The 20,424-nt window shown below is 40.0% G+C and overlaps 1 protein-coding gene and 1 long non-coding RNA gene across 3 annotated transcripts; one reads left to right on the top strand and one right to left on the bottom strand.

Annotated features, from left to right (window-relative positions):
- The first annotated feature begins 551 nt into the window (after positions 1-551).
- LOC103709316 (kinesin-like protein KIN-7A) lies at positions 552-15,166 on the top strand. Its single transcript, XM_008794609.6, has 15 exons — positions 552-769; positions 1,735-1,992; positions 2,106-2,195; positions 2,300-2,400; positions 2,564-2,677; positions 2,764-2,845; positions 2,965-3,032; positions 3,123-3,182; positions 3,271-3,395; positions 12,485-12,683; positions 12,802-12,924; positions 13,045-13,140; positions 13,229-14,170; positions 14,264-14,589; positions 14,699-15,166. The coding sequence occupies exons 2-15, from the start codon at positions 1,752-1,754 to the stop codon at positions 15,024-15,026; spliced, it is 2,895 nt and encodes a 964-aa protein (XP_008792831.4). The 5' UTR covers positions 552-769; positions 1,735-1,751; the 3' UTR covers positions 15,027-15,166.
- Positions 9,865-20,424, bottom strand: LOC120112408 (uncharacterized). 2 transcript variants are annotated; one of them, XR_016396500.1, is made up of 6 exons: positions 19,886-20,424; positions 19,254-19,360; positions 14,752-14,911; positions 12,983-14,578; positions 10,775-12,909; positions 9,865-10,437 (listed from the first exon to the last, which is right to left on the bottom strand). It is a non-coding gene; the product is annotated as an uncharacterized LOC120112408 (long non-coding RNA). The 2 variants fall into 2 exon arrangements; XR_016396501.1 differs by having other exon boundaries at positions 13,023-14,578.

The following is a 20,424-nucleotide window of genomic DNA, read 5'->3' as shown; positions in this document are numbered from 1 at the left end:
GTTTGGTAATCCATGTTAGGACTAAAGTAAGGGTTGTTGAGGAATTCTATGGATGGTAGTTTTATCATAAAAGACTAGTCCAAGCATTCAGCAAATCCACTGATGGAGTTCAATCAAAAGATGGATGCCAGGAGATCCGGGGTGAGCTTAATAGGCTTCAGAGTTCGATTAGGTTGTCAAAAAATACGGCAAAGTAGGCGAATACTAGCGGGTTAAAATTGACGTCCGAGGAGGGAGCTAAAGCAGCTTTTTAACGTCTTTCTCCATATTATGAGACCCACTTTAAACGCACGCAAGCGAGCCTCACGGCGTCATTTGGGCCCCGAAATTTCGGGTTCACGGAACCGTTTAAGGAGAGACTTAAAAACTACACACTTCGAAGTAGTGGTATATTTTCCGATATTTTTTATTTAAAACTTTACAAAACTAGCCGTTGGCACCCCAAATTCAAACGGCCGGTTTTGTCTTCACTTTTTTTTTCTCTCTCTCCAATTATTATTATTTTTTTGATCCTAAAAACTTTAACAAAACCCCTTCTCAAAACGAAGCTCTCTCGATTCACAACGTTCGCTTTTCTCTCGGTCTTTCCGCCTCCCATTTCCTTGCTTTTGGTCTTCTGGGAGAAAGAAACCGTGAATCCCCCCCCACCACTCAATCCACCATTTTTTGGGTCTCTTTTCTTTCCTTCTTTTGGTTCTTGGATCGTTTCTAGGATCTCGCCGTGCAGGAATCGCGGGTTCGGGCGGCGTCTCCTTCCCCAAATACCTCTGTGAGTGCTCTTACCTTCTCTTTCTATCTCAGATCTCTCTTTCTTGCTATTTTGGTCTATTTTTGGGAGGTTTTTTCTTGTCGCTTCTTTTTTTCCGGTTGAATGATGCAATGCTGCGGAAATTTCGTTACTTGTTTTTCTTGTTGTTTCCCGATCCGGGAAATGGCAGCGTTTTCTTTGTTTTCTTTGGTTCTGTACAGATCTTGGTAGCTTTTCTCCGTTTTCTTGGTTTATTTCTTGAAATATTACCTCTTTCTCTTCTTTACTGAAAAGATTGTGGAGAACCCTTCCAGCGGTCTGGTCTTTTCTCTGTTTTGATCTCTTAAGACGAAAATGGTTGGAAAATCTCCAGAAGGTTTTGTAAATGTGAATAGAATGGAAAGGAAGAGGTGAATTACTCTTTCTTGGTTGAAATCGTGATTGCTTTTGATCATATTTCGATGGAACTGGAGAACACTTGCGAATGGAGTCATGTGGAAGACAAGAACGAAAGAAGAGGTGGATGGATGAAAAGCTCCGTGAGTTTTATCTTTTTAGAGGTTACGGTTGTATTAAGAAAAATCATAGCAAAACATTGTTTCATTTTATCCTCTATAATTTCTTTCTAAACTTTGTTCTGTCTTTTTGAAAGCATTTTAGTTGAAAAGCTGGTTTCTGTTCATCACTTCACTGAAAAAAAAAATCAAGATTTGGTAATTCATGGTTTTATGTTACAATGCGAGTCTTGAAGGTTTAATTGTGGTGCATAAAGACATAATTCTTTATAGTTTATATCTTTATTTTTAACCTTCCATGTGGTGGATGAGTGTTTTATGCTTATGTTTTAATCTGTTCATGTCCTGTTGTTGTAATTTCTGATTGAAGTCATGTTTCTCTAAAATTGTAAGTTTACTCTGGTGCATTGTCTTTGCAATGTCCATCCAATATCTCATCAACTTTCTTTTTTTTTATTTGACATTGTTTAGCCCAGAGCGCAACCAAGATGGCAGCAGCAAGGACTCCCGGTACCCCAGCTTCGAAGACCGAAAGAACACCAGTATCTACACCTGGAGGCTCCAGAGTCAAAGATGAGAAGATTTTCGTCACAGTAAGGATGAGGCCACTGAGTAAGAAAGAACAAGCACTGAAAGATGAAATAGTGTGGGATTGTATAGATGACCACACTATCGTGTTCAAGGGCTCAACTCAGGAGCGTTCAAATTTACCAGGCCCCTACGCGTTTGGTATTGATTAGATGAACCACTCCATTGTTTCTGATTAATTTATTTTGAAGTTTAAGACAAAGAGTTGCAGTGCTCACAGACATAGAAGTAACTTGATTTTATCTTCCATATAGACAAAGTATTTGGACCTAATTGTTTGACCGAGATTGTCTACGAAGAAGGAGCTAAAAATGTTGCATTATCAGCATTGACAGGAATAAATGGTAAACATCAATGGATCTTTTTTCAGTTTAGTTTCTACTAGTAATTTGTCTTTATAATGGATTGAACTGTGTGTGAGGCAATTTTCCTTTTTTTTTTTTTGTAGCCACCATCTTCGCTTATGGGCAGACCAGCAGTGGCAAAACATATACTATGCGGGGGATCACTGAGAACGCTGTAAATGATATTTACAAGCACATAGAAAATGTAATTTTTACAAAAAAATTCTCTCCTTTTGCTTATTCCCCCTTATGGTGGAGGGAGGGGTGGAGTTCAGCGGCATCCAGAATTTATTTTTAAATATCCTTAATCTGGCTGCTCAGGAGGAAACGTCTCAATCTGATTTATGTCCTTTTTTATTGTCTTGCAGACTCCAGATAGGAACTTTGTGATTAAGATTTCTGGCATAGAAATATACAATGAGGTAGTAAGAGACCTGTTGAAAACAGATTCTGGTCCTCTTCGACTACTTGATGACCCTGAGGTATTCTGTAGTTTTTCTTATTATTAATCCTTTTTTGCTATGTGATGTTTATCCTGTTACATATTTTGGTTTCACTACCTCTGCAGAAAGGAACTATTATTGAGAAACTGGAAGAAGAAACAGTAAAAGATAGCCAGCATCTGAGACATCTGATCGGCATTTGTGAAGGTTGGTTTTTTCGCTTTTTTGCGGATGGCATATTGACTTTAACTATTTTCATTATAAGTTCTGTATCCGGTGTTTTTTGCTTGTAATTTAAATGCAATATTTGTTTTAATTGTTTACAGCACAAAGGCAAGTTGGTGAAACTGCCTTGAATGATACCAGCTCCAGATCTCACCAAATAATAAGGCTGGCAAGTCTTATGAACTCAGTTACTTTTAGTATTTTATATTAAAATTCAGAAAGAAGGGGAACACTAAATTTGTTTTGGTTATAAATCCAGACGATAGAGAGTAGCCTACGTGAACATTCAGGCTGTGTGAAGTCTTTTTTGGCAAGCCTGGTAAGTTTTATCTCATATTCTGCTCCAAAATTCCAAATTAAATTTCTTTGATGGAAAGATATTAATTCTCATGACTGGTATTCTGCAGAACCTTGTGGACCTTGCGGGAAGCGAGCGGGTTTCACAAACTAACGCAAATGGTGTCAGACTTATAGAAGGCTCCCATATAAATCGTAGCTTGTTGACTCTTACAACAGTAATTAGAAAACTCAGGTCAGGTTTCTCGTATACTGCTCCCATTTTTTTCAAAAAAGTTTGTTGGAAAGAAACATATCTAGCAAAATGACCTGACTAAGATCATAACTAATGAACTATTAAATAGTTATTCAGTCAATTTCCTGATCAAAGTCCAATCAGTGAAGTTGTTTGAGTTTTGACTGAATTACATGGGGAATGAGAGGTAACTGGAAATTAGTAAAATGATAGAAAAGTAAACTGCCATGTTAAAAAGAAACATGGCAAACAAATTGATGGCATCACATTCAATGAAAAGAGGTGGGTGTATTAATGGTAAATAATTTAAGCAGCTAACCTTTAAGCTTAAGGATGGAACATAAAGAACTTGAGAAAGAAAATAAAACTTTATGTGCTTAGTATGAAATAAAATCTCTGCTTTCTTCACTCATTAAGTTTTTTATTTGTATAATAACTCTTCCATTTGCCTGTGTAAGAACAAGAGATGGCACATTGGAAAAATGATTTAGACCAATATTGACCTATTAATCATGGTTAAACCAATGAAATTTACAAGATGATTTTGACCAGTTGACTGAAATTCTAGTCGTGATTCAAATATTTTGATAGGAGTCTGCAATGTTGTGTTGGCTAAGATGAAAAGAAGATGTCTTTTGTGTTCAATTATGTGAGATGGCATCTCTCTTTGCTCTAGCAATGCTAAATAAACCTTTTTTTGTCCTCTCTTTTGAAAAGGGATCAAAAATAGCTAACCTCCAAAAGAGAGACCAAGTGGGTGTCCTAGATGTCCTTAATGAACCGGACACCATGAACAATAGGAAAGAGGTCGAGCTATTATAGAAACAGTCAAAATGGACAATGCCCGACTTTGGAGAGTATATTTAATGATAAGATATAGATTAATAATAACCACATATTTTGGATTGCCGAAAACCTATCAACAAAGGGAAAGACCATTATAAATGATGATTTTGATTGGCCTCCTCACCTCTACTACCCCTTGCAGTAGAAGAAAAGAAGAGACTAATAATTTTGATAATTTTGATTGATGTATCGAAGGAATGGGAGAGAATAGGAAATTGCAAACATAACTCATTTGGATGCTAATGCAACACTTTTCACCTACATGGTGTATGTTGAACCAAGGTTAAATGCTATTTCGATTTCAGCAGTTTCGGCGATGTCAATGATTTTGGATCAAAGTTTTGAAGATTTAGATAAGGTCCAAAAATGTCCAATAAGATTATAATTTTAGAAAACTAAGTCGACATTACTATTAAATATATTTTATTGTTGGGGATTTGGGGCATATCATTATTGTGGCTCCACTGTAAAACATTTAGCTATTTTAGTAAAATGTTACAATCTTTTTTTAGAGTGTAATAAATTATTTTATACTGATGAAGAAGATGAAATTCCAATTATAATCATTTTTTTCCAGTAGTGAGAGTGAAGCTTGCTTGATTAAGACACACAATCATAGTACAAGAAAAACTAAGGGGGACTCTGACCATAGTTATGAACTAGAAAGATAATCAAGATTGAAAAATAGAAATAATTTATTATGTGCTACAAAAGTTAGGAGATTTGAAACATGGGAGGACATAAATATTTTAATTGACTACTTAGTTTAGTTGCAAGCTTATAATAATGACTTTAGATGGTGTTAAAAGTAATGAGTAGAGAAAGCACAATGACTGATGGAGAATAGACAAATAAAGATAGGTTTATATATTTTTTTAAAAATGGATTGACTTATATATAAAAGGAGTGCAAATGGTTGATCTTTTTGATGGTGACATTGGAAGCGATAGTAGTATATTAGCAACGAACATGTTAAATTGGTTTGATTTCCTTCCCTAAATTGGGTTAAATTCTAAATGAAGAAGGGACTGCAAATTGACCGTTTGTGGTTAATTATTGGTGCAAACATGTCATTTATACTTCTAGAAAAGGGTTTGCTCATGGGATTTGAATATCCTAAATGACCTAAAGAGCAAAAGGATGCATACATTTAGTATAAAGAAAATATGCTGATTTGGTGAATCAAAAAAAAAAAAAACTTTTATTGCAAAGACACTTGTACAATACTTAAGTACAAGTATACATAAGCGCTTGCTCACGCATAAATTTTGTGCACTCTCTTTACACACAAAACACCTCCACTCACTACACTCAAACGTCTCACTTGCACACACTTTGTTCTTCACTCACTCACTATTGATCTCTAACTCTCTTAGCCTCATTTTTGTTACCCAACAAGAGGACCCAAGTCTCCTATTTGTACTAGTTGGTAGGCGGTGTTCTGAAGTTCCGGTTAGTTTGTAGAGATATTTCTTCATCTTTTGAGTTGGTGAGAGAGTGCATGGTGGAAAGAATTTCTTCTAAAAAGAGAAGAAACTTTGACACTAGAGTGCCTAGGGCGCACATGCTACTGCATGGATCTCGAGTCCTGTACTCCTGAAACCCAACATGAGTTTTGTCTTGTTAGAAGAGTTTGATGTTAGTTAATTCTAGAAAGTTTAAATTTTTGTAAATTTTCTTTTGCAGTTATTAAAAAAGTTAATAGTTAGAACTCTTCGAGTTAGAATAGGCCTTGGAATTCCACATTGGAAACTTGAAGAAAAGAGTCTCCTTGTACTACTTATAAATACCTCTATTACAACTCTACTTGCAATTATACTTAAAATACTTGAGTTATTAATCAGTGAGAATTTTCTTATGAGAAATTTTTTTGCCTTCTCTCTATATTCTCTCTCCTCCCTTTTGGTAAATTCCTAGAGTTTACGAGTGATCGTGTGATAGCTGTATTCTTGGAGTGACCAACCAAGATGGTATTTTCAACCTTGGAAGAGAGTGACCCGCGTCTTCTCTTCTTCTAGTTACTGCTTCACCCCTGTTAAGAGCCTATTGGCTTGCTAATCATCATTATATTTAGGTTCCAACCCCTGACACCATTCATGTCGTAGTAAGGTTTCTATCTCGCCATGGTTGCACCAACATATCCATCCTCCTAATTTTCAGTCCAAGTTTAACACCTTCATGGTGTCAGTTGTTATTAGAGCACGGTTTCAAGATACTGTTGCACTGCCGCAACATCAAAGAGCATGTTGAACACGAGCAAGATCTACATGACATCAAATTAGATGAATCGCACTACCAGCTTGAACAACTTCAAGAAGAAAATCCACAGCTTTGTCACCAGCAAGAGCAACATGAACGTCGACATCGTTAGAGTTTCAATCACTACTCTGATATAGAGCCTTTTGATGATGAAAGCAGGTGTTCCCATAAAAAATTGGAAGATTTCAATCTATTCTATAACGGAAAACCATCTTCAATGAGTGAAGAACATACTTATAGCCAACGCAAATGAAGACTACATCGCAACCATCGTGACTTTAGTATTAAAATAAATATCTAACTTTGAAGGATGCCTACAACTTGATAAGTTTGTTGATTGGCTCTACACCATTGAATGAGTCTTTGAGCTTAACGAATTTTTGACGATCGACGCATGAGACTAGTCGCCGTTAAGCTCAAGAAGCACACATCAATTTGGCAAAAAATCTGAAGCAACGATATGAGTATGAAGGATGTGGCAAGATCCGAACGTGGGACAAGATGCACCGTGAACTCAAATGTAAGTTCCCTCCTAAAAATTATTGCTAGAATAAACTCTTTAAGCTTCACAATCTTCGATAGTGTGGTATGACTGTAGAAGAATACATAGTGGAATTCGAGCAACTTCTCATAATGTGTGACATCAAGGAGCTTGACAGCAAACTATAGGGCGATATCTTGGAGGATTGAAGCCTGACATTGAACAAGTTGTGCAACTCCAGCCCTGTTGATGCTGAAGATGTGATAGAGCATCCAACCAGAAGAGTTTCGTGTCAAAGACATCAACATCCTTTAAAGCTAGCACCTTCCAACCATCTCAGAAGGACAAGGGTATCCTCAACAACCCTTGCAAGTGTTTCAAGTGCCAAGGGTTTGGACATATTACAGCTAACTACCCAAATAGAGATCTCATCATTTTGGTGGAGGAAAAATAGTGCGTAGAAGAGGACAAAGATCAACCAGTCAAGTAGAACAAGAAAGGCTCAAGCAAGGAAGAGCTAGTGCATACCGATCAAGGTGAAGCCTTGATGGTCCGCTGCAACTTGAATACGACCATGGTAGCTAATGAAGAAAATTGGTTATGCCACAATATCTTTCATACTAAATCCACTTCATATGGCAAGATGGAGGAATTCAGCTAAACTTTGACATCCTAGGTACCTTATGCATGTAAGGATTTACCTTCGGCAACTTAGTTGTCAAATATTGCTGATAATGGTATATTAGACAATGAACACTGCCTACATCTTGCCAAAAACAAGACTAGGTTGTTGTGTCTCCTAAACACCCATTTGACAGTCTTGTTATTAGACTAATACTACATCATAATGGAGGCGAGATTGTTTAAAATCCTTGTGCTGAAGACATATGTAAGGAGGTCTGTTGTATTAAGATGAATGAGACAAATATAAACAAAAATTCAGAACCTTTCTTGATTAAAGAAAATAAAAATCTGCTGCAGCTGAGTATAGATTCTTTCAAGTATGACTATGTCGATGCACTCCCCATAACCTCCACGCAACTACGATCGGTAGATGAATTAGGCTATCTGGAAGAATCTACAAGTTCTTCAATGGATCCACCTTGTATCCATTTGGCAATGGTTGAGCTATACAAATTACTCCTACAAAATGGTTTCAACTAAGAAATCTGTGGAGAAGAAGTTGGCTTTTAATCAAAATTGCCTATCAATTCCCCACAAACAATCTGCATGTTTTCCACCATGTTTTGCTATGTTGGTTGAAGATTTAATTTGCAACGAAGACATAACTTTGGAGATCAAAGTGATCAACACGAAAAGTATTGATGGCGGTGATGTTGTGATACTTTACTCGCGGTTGCCTAAAGGATTGCAGAAAAGATGGATTACATTAAATTATTATGCCAATGTGGAAAAGTTTCGAGAGAAGAATCTCAAAATTTTGGATGGCAGTACTTCAAAGAGCATCATGTTAAGATTAGTGCTGAAGAGAACATTATCAGCATCTATAATTTTGTTGCTGAACTTAAAGAGATGGCTAAGGTTTAGCATCAGAAACTACTCATTGTGGGTCAAGAGATGGAACCGAATGCCAACAAAGATATTGAAGGAAACCATAAAGAGCATAGGCCTAAATCCAATCTCAGGCCTCTTGCAATCTCCTTCAAGATGGCTGCTGGATTTTGGGAGAACGCAAGAGACAATTGAGCGTTGGCATGCATGCAGTGTTTCCTTAGTTCATAGAGATGGAACTGAATGCCAACAAAGATATTGAAGGAAACCATAAAGAGCATAGGCCTAAATCCAATCTTAGGCCTCTTGCAATCTCCTTCAAGATGGCCGCTGGAGTTTGGGAGAATGCAAGAGACAATTGAGCTTTGGCATGCATGCAATGTTTCCTTAGTTCATAGAACTTACTTTTTCTTGCTCTTCAAAGCTGATCCAACATATTCTATCTATATGAGAGTGGAACTTAGGAGGTTATCCCTTCTAAAGAATACTCTCTCAGAAAAATCTTGATAGAAATGTGAAAGTCAAAATACTACTCTCTCATCAAGTACCAAGAAGATGGGTAGGAAGCACAAGGACATCTATGACAAGAATGCTAGCCCAGTTCATGTCAAAATTAAGGATCGTCTAGATATTCAGTGGCTCCACTACACCTACAAACTAAACATGGATTATGGAAAGGCTTACTTGCTTCTGGATAATCAATACTGCAATCAATAATAAGCTCTCCTTGAAAGTAGCTGGGCAGCTGCCATTGTCACTATGGATGGCAGCTACAACTACAACTTTGCCGACTACTTGTAGTTTATTGATAACTTAAACTTCTTCGTTGATGGTGTATATGCAACATTCAACGTAGTCGACCTAACACCTTACTATGAAGACTAGGAAGACTAAGAAGGTAGACTCGATGGTGTGAATCTTCTCCAACCAAGAGAGTATGATGCCAGAGTGCCTAGGATGCACATGCCACCACATAGGTCGTGGTCTTGTATGCATGAGTTGTGGGTCCTGTATGCATAGGTTGTGGGTCCCGTATGTGCGGGTCATGGAACCCAACATGAATTTTGTCTCATTAGGAAAGCTTGAGAACTTTTGATTTTTGTGAACTTTCTTGTTAAGAACTTTTGATGTTATTAGAAAAGTTAGTATTAGGGTTCTTCGATTTAGAATAAGATTTGGAATTCCGTGTTGAAAAGTTGAAGGAAAGAGTCTCCTTGACCAACAATTCTTCAGTAACAGTTTATCTTGGATACTTAGGATTTGCGCATACCAATGAATGGAGTCAAAAACTTTAGCTTAAAGCCCTAAGATGCCTCGAAACCAATTATTCTTGGGATTCAACCAAATCATTCGAACGATTAATTTATAGAATTTTTAAGAATAATTATCAACTGAGTCTTTTCCTTGCCTTAGATTTTATAATCTATGATATAGGTATAACATAATTATAAGAAAGGAACTCACAATGCATATTCTTCTTCATCTTTTCCCAATTAGTGATTTTTTGGCTTCCCATTATGCTCCCGCATAATTTTTAGTTGGTGCCACCATGCAACCGCCCTACCTTGCAGTTGTGTTGCCACTAGTGGTACTTTCTTATTGTACGGAACCTCCTTGAACTCAAGGATCTCCTCGACTGTATAGAGCCAATCCAGGAACTCCACGGTCAAGCTCCCTAAGAACTCAAGCAGATCGATTTTGAGGCGCTACTCCCATCGCCTTGGATCCCCACCCAAGGTTGGCCTCCCCTCTGATGCCCTTGGTGCGATCTGGAAAGGGTTGAGCATGTCATCCTCCTCAACCTCATCCATGCATGAGGGTGTTCGATTGCATGAAGTTGTCAAGTAAGTCTTCGATTTGGCATCGAATCTTCGATTCGTACAACACTAATCCACTTCCTTGTGCTCCTCCCACCTGCATCATTTGCTTCTTCTTCGGAGCCATCTGAATCAAATCAAAACTCAGGCTTTGATACCAACTAACGCAATGGGAAAAGAAAGAAGAGGCAATTTGATTGATGAGGTTATACTTCAAAGAAGATCAACACACAAATAGAAGAAAACTAGATTAAAAATTCTTCACCTGGTGAAAGAAATTCTCTCGAATTTTTTTTTATTAATATTTTAAATGTTTCTATTACAATAGGTTATGGGCATATTTATAGGACATGATATCCTAATCCTGATTTAGGTATTAGACATGATATAGAATCATATTTGAAATAGGACTCGACAATAAGAAAATATACTATAATTATTTTATTACAAATATTGAAACCTACCTAAAATTCTATTATCTGCTGGCTCCTACGATGCTTGGCATGGTTTAGTTGATTATAGTACTTGCTGGCTGCAACCCGTGCTGCATAACGTATCTTTTGTAGTTCTATGATGTACTCATATTTTCCATAGACTTGTTAGTCTCCAAGGCACCCTTGTCGAAGCTGGCTCTGATTTCCCTTCACTATAAGGGTATCAATTCCTTAATGACTTCAGGACTAGGTTGTCTCTCCATTACTTGCTCGCCCGGCTTGTCTTGTAACTCATCTTCTATCTCCTTAGAATCTGGCAGCATTACCTGTTAGCGGACCACCAAGATGATGCATCATCAAACACCACCTCATGATATGTAACAACATCCTATTGTAGGGTCACAACATCTCCAGCCTTTTCTTTCACCATCGTAGCCCTCAAAGATGGACCGAGCAGCCTTCTTATCAAACTTGTTGCGTAGTTGATCAGGCACGAATACGTAGCTTACACATCCAAAAACTTGGAAGTGGCTGATTGTGCTACTAAGCTTCTCTTCATCACCAATCATATGATTAGAGCACCTTGAGTCAACAATCCAATCCTTGCTGTAGTCAACCACTCCTGGATTAGACTTAGCAACTGCTGACTCCCCTGCTTCCATGGCAGCAGCTTCTATCTGTCCTACCGTCAAAATCTATCTCTTCTTCAAAGAGGACTTATGTGGACTCTGCTACGACGAAGGATACCTCAAAGTCCCACTCTCCTTCACCATTATAGTCATCTTGATGCTTGCTGGACATTTCTTTCTACCAATTCCTTCTTGTATCTGCAGACTTGTGCAAAGTGGCCTGCCTTGATACAGTTGTATCACTGACCATTCCATTGTTAAATCTTGCGGATTGTACTCTTCTACATCGTGTTGTCGAGCCTCCCCCTTTCCTAGAGCCCCTCCGTTGTTGCCTCCTAAATTTATCGTCCTCCTCTTTCTTTTGTCTTGTATCAAACTGTCTTCCTGAGTGGCCTCTTCTTTTTATTGCTAAAGAGCGCCTCCTCTATATTTTTAAATGGAACTCCCGCCATTTGTTTTGCAAGAGGCTTCGTGGTTGGCCAATAAATTTTCTAAGTCTAGTAGAGAAGGATGGATTGGCCAACCTTGTATTGTCGTGATAACCCCCGGGTACTTGGATTTTAGACCATTGATAGTAATTCGTCTCATTCCATCTTCACCAATTTTTGCATTAAGATCCAATTGTTCTGCAGAAAGTTCTAACTTTTTCAGAAAATATTTACTTATCGAAAGTGTACCATATGAGACATTCATCAGCTCTCTCCCGAGAAGTTGGAGCCGAGCTGCAATTTTCTTTGAAAAGAGGGCAGCAAGAGCACCCCATGCTTCTTTTGATGTCTCTACGTCCTCAGTACATGCAAGTAAATTTTTCTCTATTGCTGTCTCTACATCCTGACTTGGTATGACCCCACATACATTACCAAGTCCTTGATTCTGTACGAGCAAAAAGATCTCCCAAATGGCATAAGCTGCATTGTCCTCGCACTACATTTTTACCTCATAATCTCTCACAGAGAATTCCACGCACTTGTATGAAGCTGTTTTTAAACTACGGTTGATCTTAATGCAATAGTAAATTTACAAGGCTGATTGTTTTCTAAAAGTTGCTGCTATGGGCTATCTTGAACATTGTAAAACTGGTTTTCTAATGCCATTGATTTTCTCCATGCAGTGTTGGGAAAAGAAGCGGCCATATACCCTACAGGGATTCAAAGCTAACACGTATACTGCAGCTTTCTCTCGGTGGAAATGCAAGAACTGCCATTATATGTACCATGAGTCCAGCACAAAGCCATGTAGAGCAATCTCGGAATACCCTACATTTTGCAACTTGTGCCAAGGAAGTTACAAATACTGCTCATGTTAACATGGTAAGAAACAAAATACCAACATAAAATGAGATAAGTTGGTTGCCTGTTTTTCTTGTTGCAGTATCAGGATTTTTTTTTTTCTTGAATGAATCATGCAGCTGACCCTTCGCTTAATCAGGTTGTGCCAGACAAACAGATGGTCAAACATCTGCAGGATGTGGTTGCCAGACTCGAAGCAGAACGACGCACCCCGGAACCTTCCGAAGCCCTTCTGAAGGAGAAAGAGCTGAAAATTAAGGAGGTAAGAAACCTTAAATTTTATTGCTTTTGAAGGTATAAACAATCATTTGTATCATTACTTTGGGAAAAGGAGGAGCTATAGATTGATGAGTCATATACTTTGTGAACTGGTGACAAGCAGATGGAAATGGAAATGGAAGAACTGAAACGGCAAAGAGATCTTGCGCAGTCGCGACTGGATGACTTGCGAAGGAAAGTAGGTGCAGCAGATCAGACGGTAAGGAATCCAAACTCCCTTTCCCCTTTTCCAACTCGCATTTACGGAGCGTTATCTTTTCATGCTCTTTTCTTCTGTCACTCTCCAGGGTTCGAGTCCCCTTGAGCCATCGCCTCGACGAGTGGCTAAATGCCTCACCTTTTATGGCCCATCATCACCGCATCATGGCGACAGAGGACATGGAAGGGCTGAGAAGATGAGGAACCCAATGAGGCAGTCATCAACTGTTCCATCCATGCTTGTGCATGAAATTCGCAAGCTCGAACAGCTACAAGAGGAACTTGGAGAGGAAGCGCACCGAGCTCTTGAAGTGCTGCAGAAAGAGGTGGCTTGCCACAGACAAGGGAATCAGGATGCCGCTGAGACTGTTGCCAAACTTCAAGCGGAGATCAGGGAGATGCGTGCGATCAGATCCCTGACTAAAGAGGTCAACATCGAAGATGTGATCACCGGTCAGAATGCCGGTGCCAATCTTAAAGAAGAGATAACGCGACTTCATTCGCAGGGGAGTACCATTGCCAATCTGGAGGAGCAGCTAGAAAATGTCCAGAAATCTATAGATAGGCTAGTGATGTCTCTGCCGAACAATTTGCAGCTCAATGAAACCACCCCGAAGTCCTCAAAGAGTCAGCCGAAGAAGAAGAAGAAGAAGATGATGCTTCCTTTGACCTTGAGCAGCCACGTCAACCGACCGCATCTTATAAGGGCGCCATGCTCTCCTCTCTCTTCTTCCCGGAAGATATTAGAGTCTGAAATAGAGAACAAGGCTCCAGAGAACGACGCAGGATCCCCGGAGACCTTTTCAGGTTCTGAGAAAGCTACTCCGACCAAGAGCGAAGATGGTGGCGACATAACATCCAGGGAAGGAACGCCACGCTGCCAACGTTCCAGTTCTGTGAACATGAAAAAAATGCAGAAGATGTTCCAAAATGCTGCAGAGGAAAATGTAAGGAGCATACGAGCATACGTCACCGAGCTGAAAGAGCGTGTTGCGAAGCTTCAGTACCAAAAGCAGCTTCTTGTGTGCCAGGTTTGAGATTTTTTTTTCTTGGTTTTCGTTTTCGTTTTCGTTTTCTTGGTTTGTTCTTCCTTGAACATCTAGAAATTTTTACCTCTGTTTTAGGTATTGGAATTAGAATCAAATGAAGCTGCAGGGCACGAAGTACCAGAGGCTGATGAGCATATATCAGAACTGCAAAATTCCACTGATGCATGGGATTCCGTCTTCAAGGAGCAAATGCAGCAGATTATTCAACTATGGGATGTTTGTCATGTATCGATAATACATCGGTCGCAGTTCTACTTGTTATTCAGAGGTGATCGAGCGGATCAGATATACATTGAGGTAGAGCTCAGGAGATTGGCTTGGCTGCAGCAGCATTTTGCTGAAGTTGGCAATGCAAGCCCTGCTCATATCGGAGACGAGCCTGCAGTTTCTCTGTCATCAAGGTATGAGAAATTTGAGTTACTTCCACATTATTCAATCAGTTGTTTGCATTATTTAATCTTTTAACCGGCGACAAACTGTTGTTTGCTGATCTTTTGATCCAAACTGCAGCATTAAAGCATTAAGGCAGGAAAGAGAGTTTCTTTCCAGAAGGGTTAACTCACGTTTGACAGAGGAGGAGAGAGAGCGGCTCTACATCAAATGGCAAGTTCCCCTTGAAGGGAAGCAGAGGAAGCTTCAGCTGGTGAACAAGCTTTGGACTGATCCAAACGATCCAGTGCACATCGAGGAGAGTGCTGACATAGTGGCCAGATTGGTAGGATTCTGTGAGGGAGGAAACATCAGCAAAGAGATGTTTGAGCTGAATTTTGCACTGCCAGCAAGCAAGAAACCATGGTTTTTGGGATGGCAACCCATATCAAATTTGTTGAGACTCTGATGCTGCGAGGTACCAGAAATAAAAGAACTGAAATTTTATTAGATTCTTTCTTTCTTCCCCTAAATTGTTTTAATAGCAATTATTATTGTTTCCTAAAATAGTTGCTAACTACAAGGAATCCCTTGAAAAGTTCATCTCGATTTCAGGGGTATTTGCCTGATTATGGGTTATCAAAGAAACCTTATTTCAGTGGCATAAACTTTAACCTAGCAAATTGTCACGCCCCGAACCCAGCACCTGGGTTCGGTATGCGACCGGCCGCATGAGCCCTAGAGCAGTGCCCTAAAGATCATGCAAGGTCTAAGATGAACAAAAATCCGATAATTCTACAGTTAATCACTTAAATCAAATAGATAAATCCAACATGATCAGATAATCAAATTGGTTCATTTACAAAAGCTTTCAATATTCATTGATATCAAGATAGACTAAGTGACTAATGACTCTCATACTCGCACTCTGCGCTCATCCCATCAAATCCTACAACTCTGAAAAAAAGAAGAAGAAGGGGGGGTGAGCTTTACAGCCCAGTAAGAATTCCTACACATCCATACCAACACAATAATAATATTATATTGAAAGCCACGACAAATCGATGCACATTTCATGAAATCATAAACCGGCTATCAAAAGGCTCAAATAATCAATATAAGTATGTACGTCAAATATCAATGAAAGTCCAACCACACAAGAATGATATAGCATACGATAGCTCATAAATCTTCATTAATGTTTTCAATGCTTTTTCTTTCCATTCTATATTAACTTGATCCGGATCAATTATCTTTCCAACTTTGGGCTACATCCTGGTCATGTTTCCGGCCCGTGACAGGGCAATCGATAGTATCACATTTCCAGCCTGTGATGGGGCAATCGATAGTATCACATTTCCAGCCTGGTCAAGAGGTCGAGGAAAGAGGCTGGAGACGGGGCAATCCATAATATCACATTTCCAGCCTGTGATGGGACAATCAATAATAACGAGATAAGCCCAAAGTCCATGTTCATTTAATCAATTCACAAACACACATCCATTCCCCTTTCCACTTTATTTCCGACCTAGACTGACCATGGTCACGTTTCCAGCCTGTCACGCCCCAAATCCGGATCATGACACGGCCGTGCTATTGCTATCTTATGCACACAATAACACGAAGCCACATAAAATTTTATAATAAAAATAAATAGTTTCATTTACTAATGTCATAACATTATTGAAGAAGTTGGAATAGTACAGAGATTCTAAAATCTGATTATTACATAACATTTTCAATTATCCCAACCCTGAATAACATCAAGCTCCCTGCTCCTAGTGGTCTTATTCATCTGTAGAAAAAAGTAGATAAAAAGGTATGAGCTACACAACTCAGTAAGTAACCAGGTACTATCTTATTGGATCAAGTACAATTATGCCAATGCAGTGATTAAAAAGCCAACAATTGTAGTAAAATAAAATATTTTATAGATGATACACACAAATCAGGTCATAAAGCAATGTATGATCCATCCATGAAAGTTCATTTTTTTTTTTGATGAAAAAAAGGGGTAGGGGGGAGGAAGGGACAAGCCCACCCCCGCGTAGCAGCCCCCACTGGGCCCCCGCCCCGCCAGGAGAATGTTCGATGCGGGCAGAAATGGCCGTGTGTTGGGCACCCCGACCGGTTTTACTCATACCCTCCCCATCCGTGAGCCCGGCTCAGCTACTCCTCTGAGCTCTGGCTCGAGTCCCACGTGTGAGTACGTCACACCCGGCACCACCCCGGCTACTAGCGGTTCAAGAGCGGTCCTACACCACAAGTCCAAGCAGTGGCCAAAGTAGTGAGCTCCGGTCCACAATTTAATCGTCGCCGCAACGATTCGAACTTGGGACCTTGTGGTTAGAATTGCTGCCCAGTACCACTAGGCTACCACCTTGGTGGCATCCATGAAAGTTCATAACCATGATAATGCAAGTTATATAGAAATATTGCCATTTATCCATACTTTATAAAACATACTCTCAGACGGATGTGCTGCTATGGTCACTATAATCCCGTGACAGAGCCTGTTAATCTTAGTCGACTAATTCTGTTATTCGTTACCAACTTTAACCCGTTGGCAGAGGGCCTGTTATTTTTTGGATGCTAGCTCCAGGGTGTCGACTGGCCTCTATTTCTAGAGGTGGTCATAGCTATCTGAGAATTCATAAATCATATTCTTTTTCTTTTATAAATCATAATCATCATAAATAGGTTGGAAAATGATAAATGACATCATATAATAAATGCATAAACATGTCTCAAATATCATTTTTCATGCAGTCTAGCATAATCATAATTTCATAACTCATACACCATCAAATATTCATGAAGAATGCTCTTTAATCAAATTCATGAATCACATGCAATCATATACTTGATCCTAATTTTGAGAAAAATATATCATAACCAATACATTTTCATAATTGTAAATAAACATTAATTTATAAACTTTAAGATCAGTGCCAAGGTTACTTACTGCAATATGCTTTCCAATTTCTTACGTCCGGGTGACAAATCCTTGATCACCTAAATAAATCACATAGGGATCACATTATTCTCTATTTATTTCATAATTTTCTAATTTATCATAATATGAATTTACTTGCTTGAATCTCAAGTCCAATTTACTTAATTTAGAGCCCTTGGCCTCCATTTAGAATCAAATTGGGTTCATGTAGGTCAATTGGGTCTTTAATTAAAGAATTGGGCTCGGTTCCTGATTGGGTCTAGCCCTATCGGGTCAATTTGGTCTTCTGATTATGTTATTGGGCTCAATTTCAAGTCCAATTAGGTTTAACTTTCGTCCAGGGTCAATGTGGCTCATCTAGGCTTGAGTCAGGATCAGCCCAAAGTCAATTCGGTCTCAATTTAGTTAAACTGGTTTTGAATTGGGCTTGATTCATATTTAATTTGGGTCTGCTGAGACTAACTCAGCTTAATTAGGTTCAGACCCAACTCAATTGGACTTAATTTGGTTCGGATTTATCCCAATTTATAGTTTGGGTTCGTCCGGACTTAGCCCAATCTGACTGGGCTCGGTTTTAGTCAAATTTGGCTAAACCTATTTTTCTTTTCTTTTATTTGGGCCTAACAGGTTCGGACCCGTACTCGGATCAGGCCCGTTAGGTCGAACCCGTTAAGGGTCTCTCTCTTTTTTTTTTCCTTTCCTTTTCTTTTCTTTTTCTTTTCTTTTTCTTCTTTTCTTCTTTTTCTTTTCTTTCTTCTTCCTTCCCGAACCTTCTTCTCCATTCTTTCTTCTTTCTTTTTCTTCTCCTCCTCCTCCACTGTTTGTCTCCCTCTCTACAATCCTCTCCGATTGGTAGGACCCGGTGTTAGTCCTACGTCGCCGGAGCAGAGGGCTGCATCACCGGAGTAAGAGACGAACGATCCCCTTCAAGGCAGGTAAAGCCCTTCTTCAGAATTTATTTTTTGTGGTGTGAGGCTCAATAGTCCCACATCAGAAAGACTCGTTCTAGAACCTGGGCATATGAGGCGGGTGTCTCCTAATCCTGCAGACACATTTTGGGTGGAAAACAAAACCGGGGAGGGATGAAGGACGCTTGCGTGAAGCCCCGGAACCGGACAATATCTGGCAGGGGAGTCCCGTGTTCTTCCCTTATGTGGCCCCCACGTGGGCACTGGGTGCCTCACGTGCTCCGCGCAGGCGGAGGCGTGACATTTGGTATCAGAGCCGAGGATGGCTCTTGTCCGATGGTGGGAAGGGTGTGAGGCCCAATAGTCCCACATCGGAAAGACTCGTTCTAGAGCCTGGGCATATGAGGCGGGTGTTTCCTAATCCTGCAGACGCGTTTTGGGTGGAAAACAAAATCGGGGAGGGGTGAAGGACGCTTGCGTAAAGCTCTGGAACCAGACAATATCTGGCAGGGGAGCCCCGTGTTCCCCCCTCATGTGGCCCCCACGTGGGCATTGGGTGCCTCACGTGCTCCGCGCAGGCGGGGGCGTGACACAGCCCGTGACAGGGCAATCTATATAACATGGTTAGTCCATACCACCACATCCATAAATCCAATTATGCAGGTATAGGTTATACACATACATACATCCATCACAATACCAATCACAAGCCAACACGATTAAAATATAATTTAATATAAAACTATTTTGCTTTGTCTGGATCATAGCATATCAAACATATATAGTGCAAAAATATTTATATCATGTAGGATTGGCGTACAAGGATTCTTACCCTTTGTTGAAAAACTCAGATAGACTAATCACCCGCCCTCACGGCGATTTAGAAACTGGGATGCGCAGAACTCCGCTCAACATCCTTTCGTCCAATGGATTATTCTCCTACAGAACCAAGACGATATTAAAAATTACCCAAGATATCTGACAACCCAAAACTCTCTATGGATCCTCTCAAGGGTCTACAAGTATCTAGTACCCCAAGACTAACCAACAATCCATGATCTCCCTAAATTAAACTAGAGAGAAAATAGACTAATAAGAGACAACAACTAGAGAGAGAAGATAAAATAACCAACTCTCTCTCTCCCTCTCTCCCTCTCTTCCTTCCTCCTTCCCGTCAATAAAATAGCCAAGAAGAGAGAGAGTTGGCTCTCTCTCTCTCTCCCTCTCTTCCTTCCTCCTTCCCGTCGAGAGTGCTCGGCAGCAGGCGGCCCATGGCCGGCGACGCCCTATGGTCGTCGGCCCATGGTGGTGCCGGTGGTGCCACGCCCAGCGACGGCCGGCCGGAACGGAAGAGGAAAAGGCGGAACAGAGACTCGGCTTTTCCCATTAGTCCGGCGGCTTGCCAGCCGGATTCCAAGGCGACAGTGGCCCAAAGACAAAGGAGAAGGAGGAGAAGGTGCTCACCTTACCTCCGGCGACGAGTTCCTCTAGTAAGATCGGCGGCAAACAACCCAATCTCACGGATCCCCTTTTTTTTCTTTCCTTTTTCTTTTGAACGGCACTCGGTTGATGCCCTAGGACGAGGAGAAAGGGATCTTTTATAGATGGAGTTTGGTTCAATTTAGGTAAGATTTAATCCCCCTTTTTCCTCTGTTTTTTTTTTTTTTTTCTGGTGGATTCGGGAGGAGGAAGATGGGTTTGAAACAGGGGAGGGAGAAGACCCGGTCGGGAGTCTCCCTCCCCCTTCTCATGGGTCGGATTGTATCCCAAGCCCAGTAAAATGTGGGCCTTTACACAAATATTTCGGACTATTTTAAAACCTTAAGAACTTGGTAACCGTTGAGGCAAAAATCTGATCCAAGCCAAATTGTTGATTCCGAGATGGAAGTAGGATATCCGTTTCATTTCACATCAATTGGTCAGAGGATATCTGAAACCAAATCATAGTCATTTTATATTAAAGTTAATGGCTCAGGATGGATGTAGTATTGATAGCTTGAATA

The sequence above is a fragment of the Phoenix dactylifera genome, chromosome 9 (assembly GCF_051530095.1).
Source record: "Phoenix dactylifera cultivar Ajwa chromosome 9, Ajwa_hap1_PhDact_Kaust_v1.1, whole genome shotgun sequence".
Classification (NCBI taxonomy): Eukaryota; Viridiplantae; Streptophyta; class Magnoliopsida; order Arecales; family Arecaceae; genus Phoenix; species Phoenix dactylifera.
The sequence above is the reverse complement of the archived record's forward strand: the minus strand, read 5'-3'. Positions and strand labels throughout refer to the sequence as shown.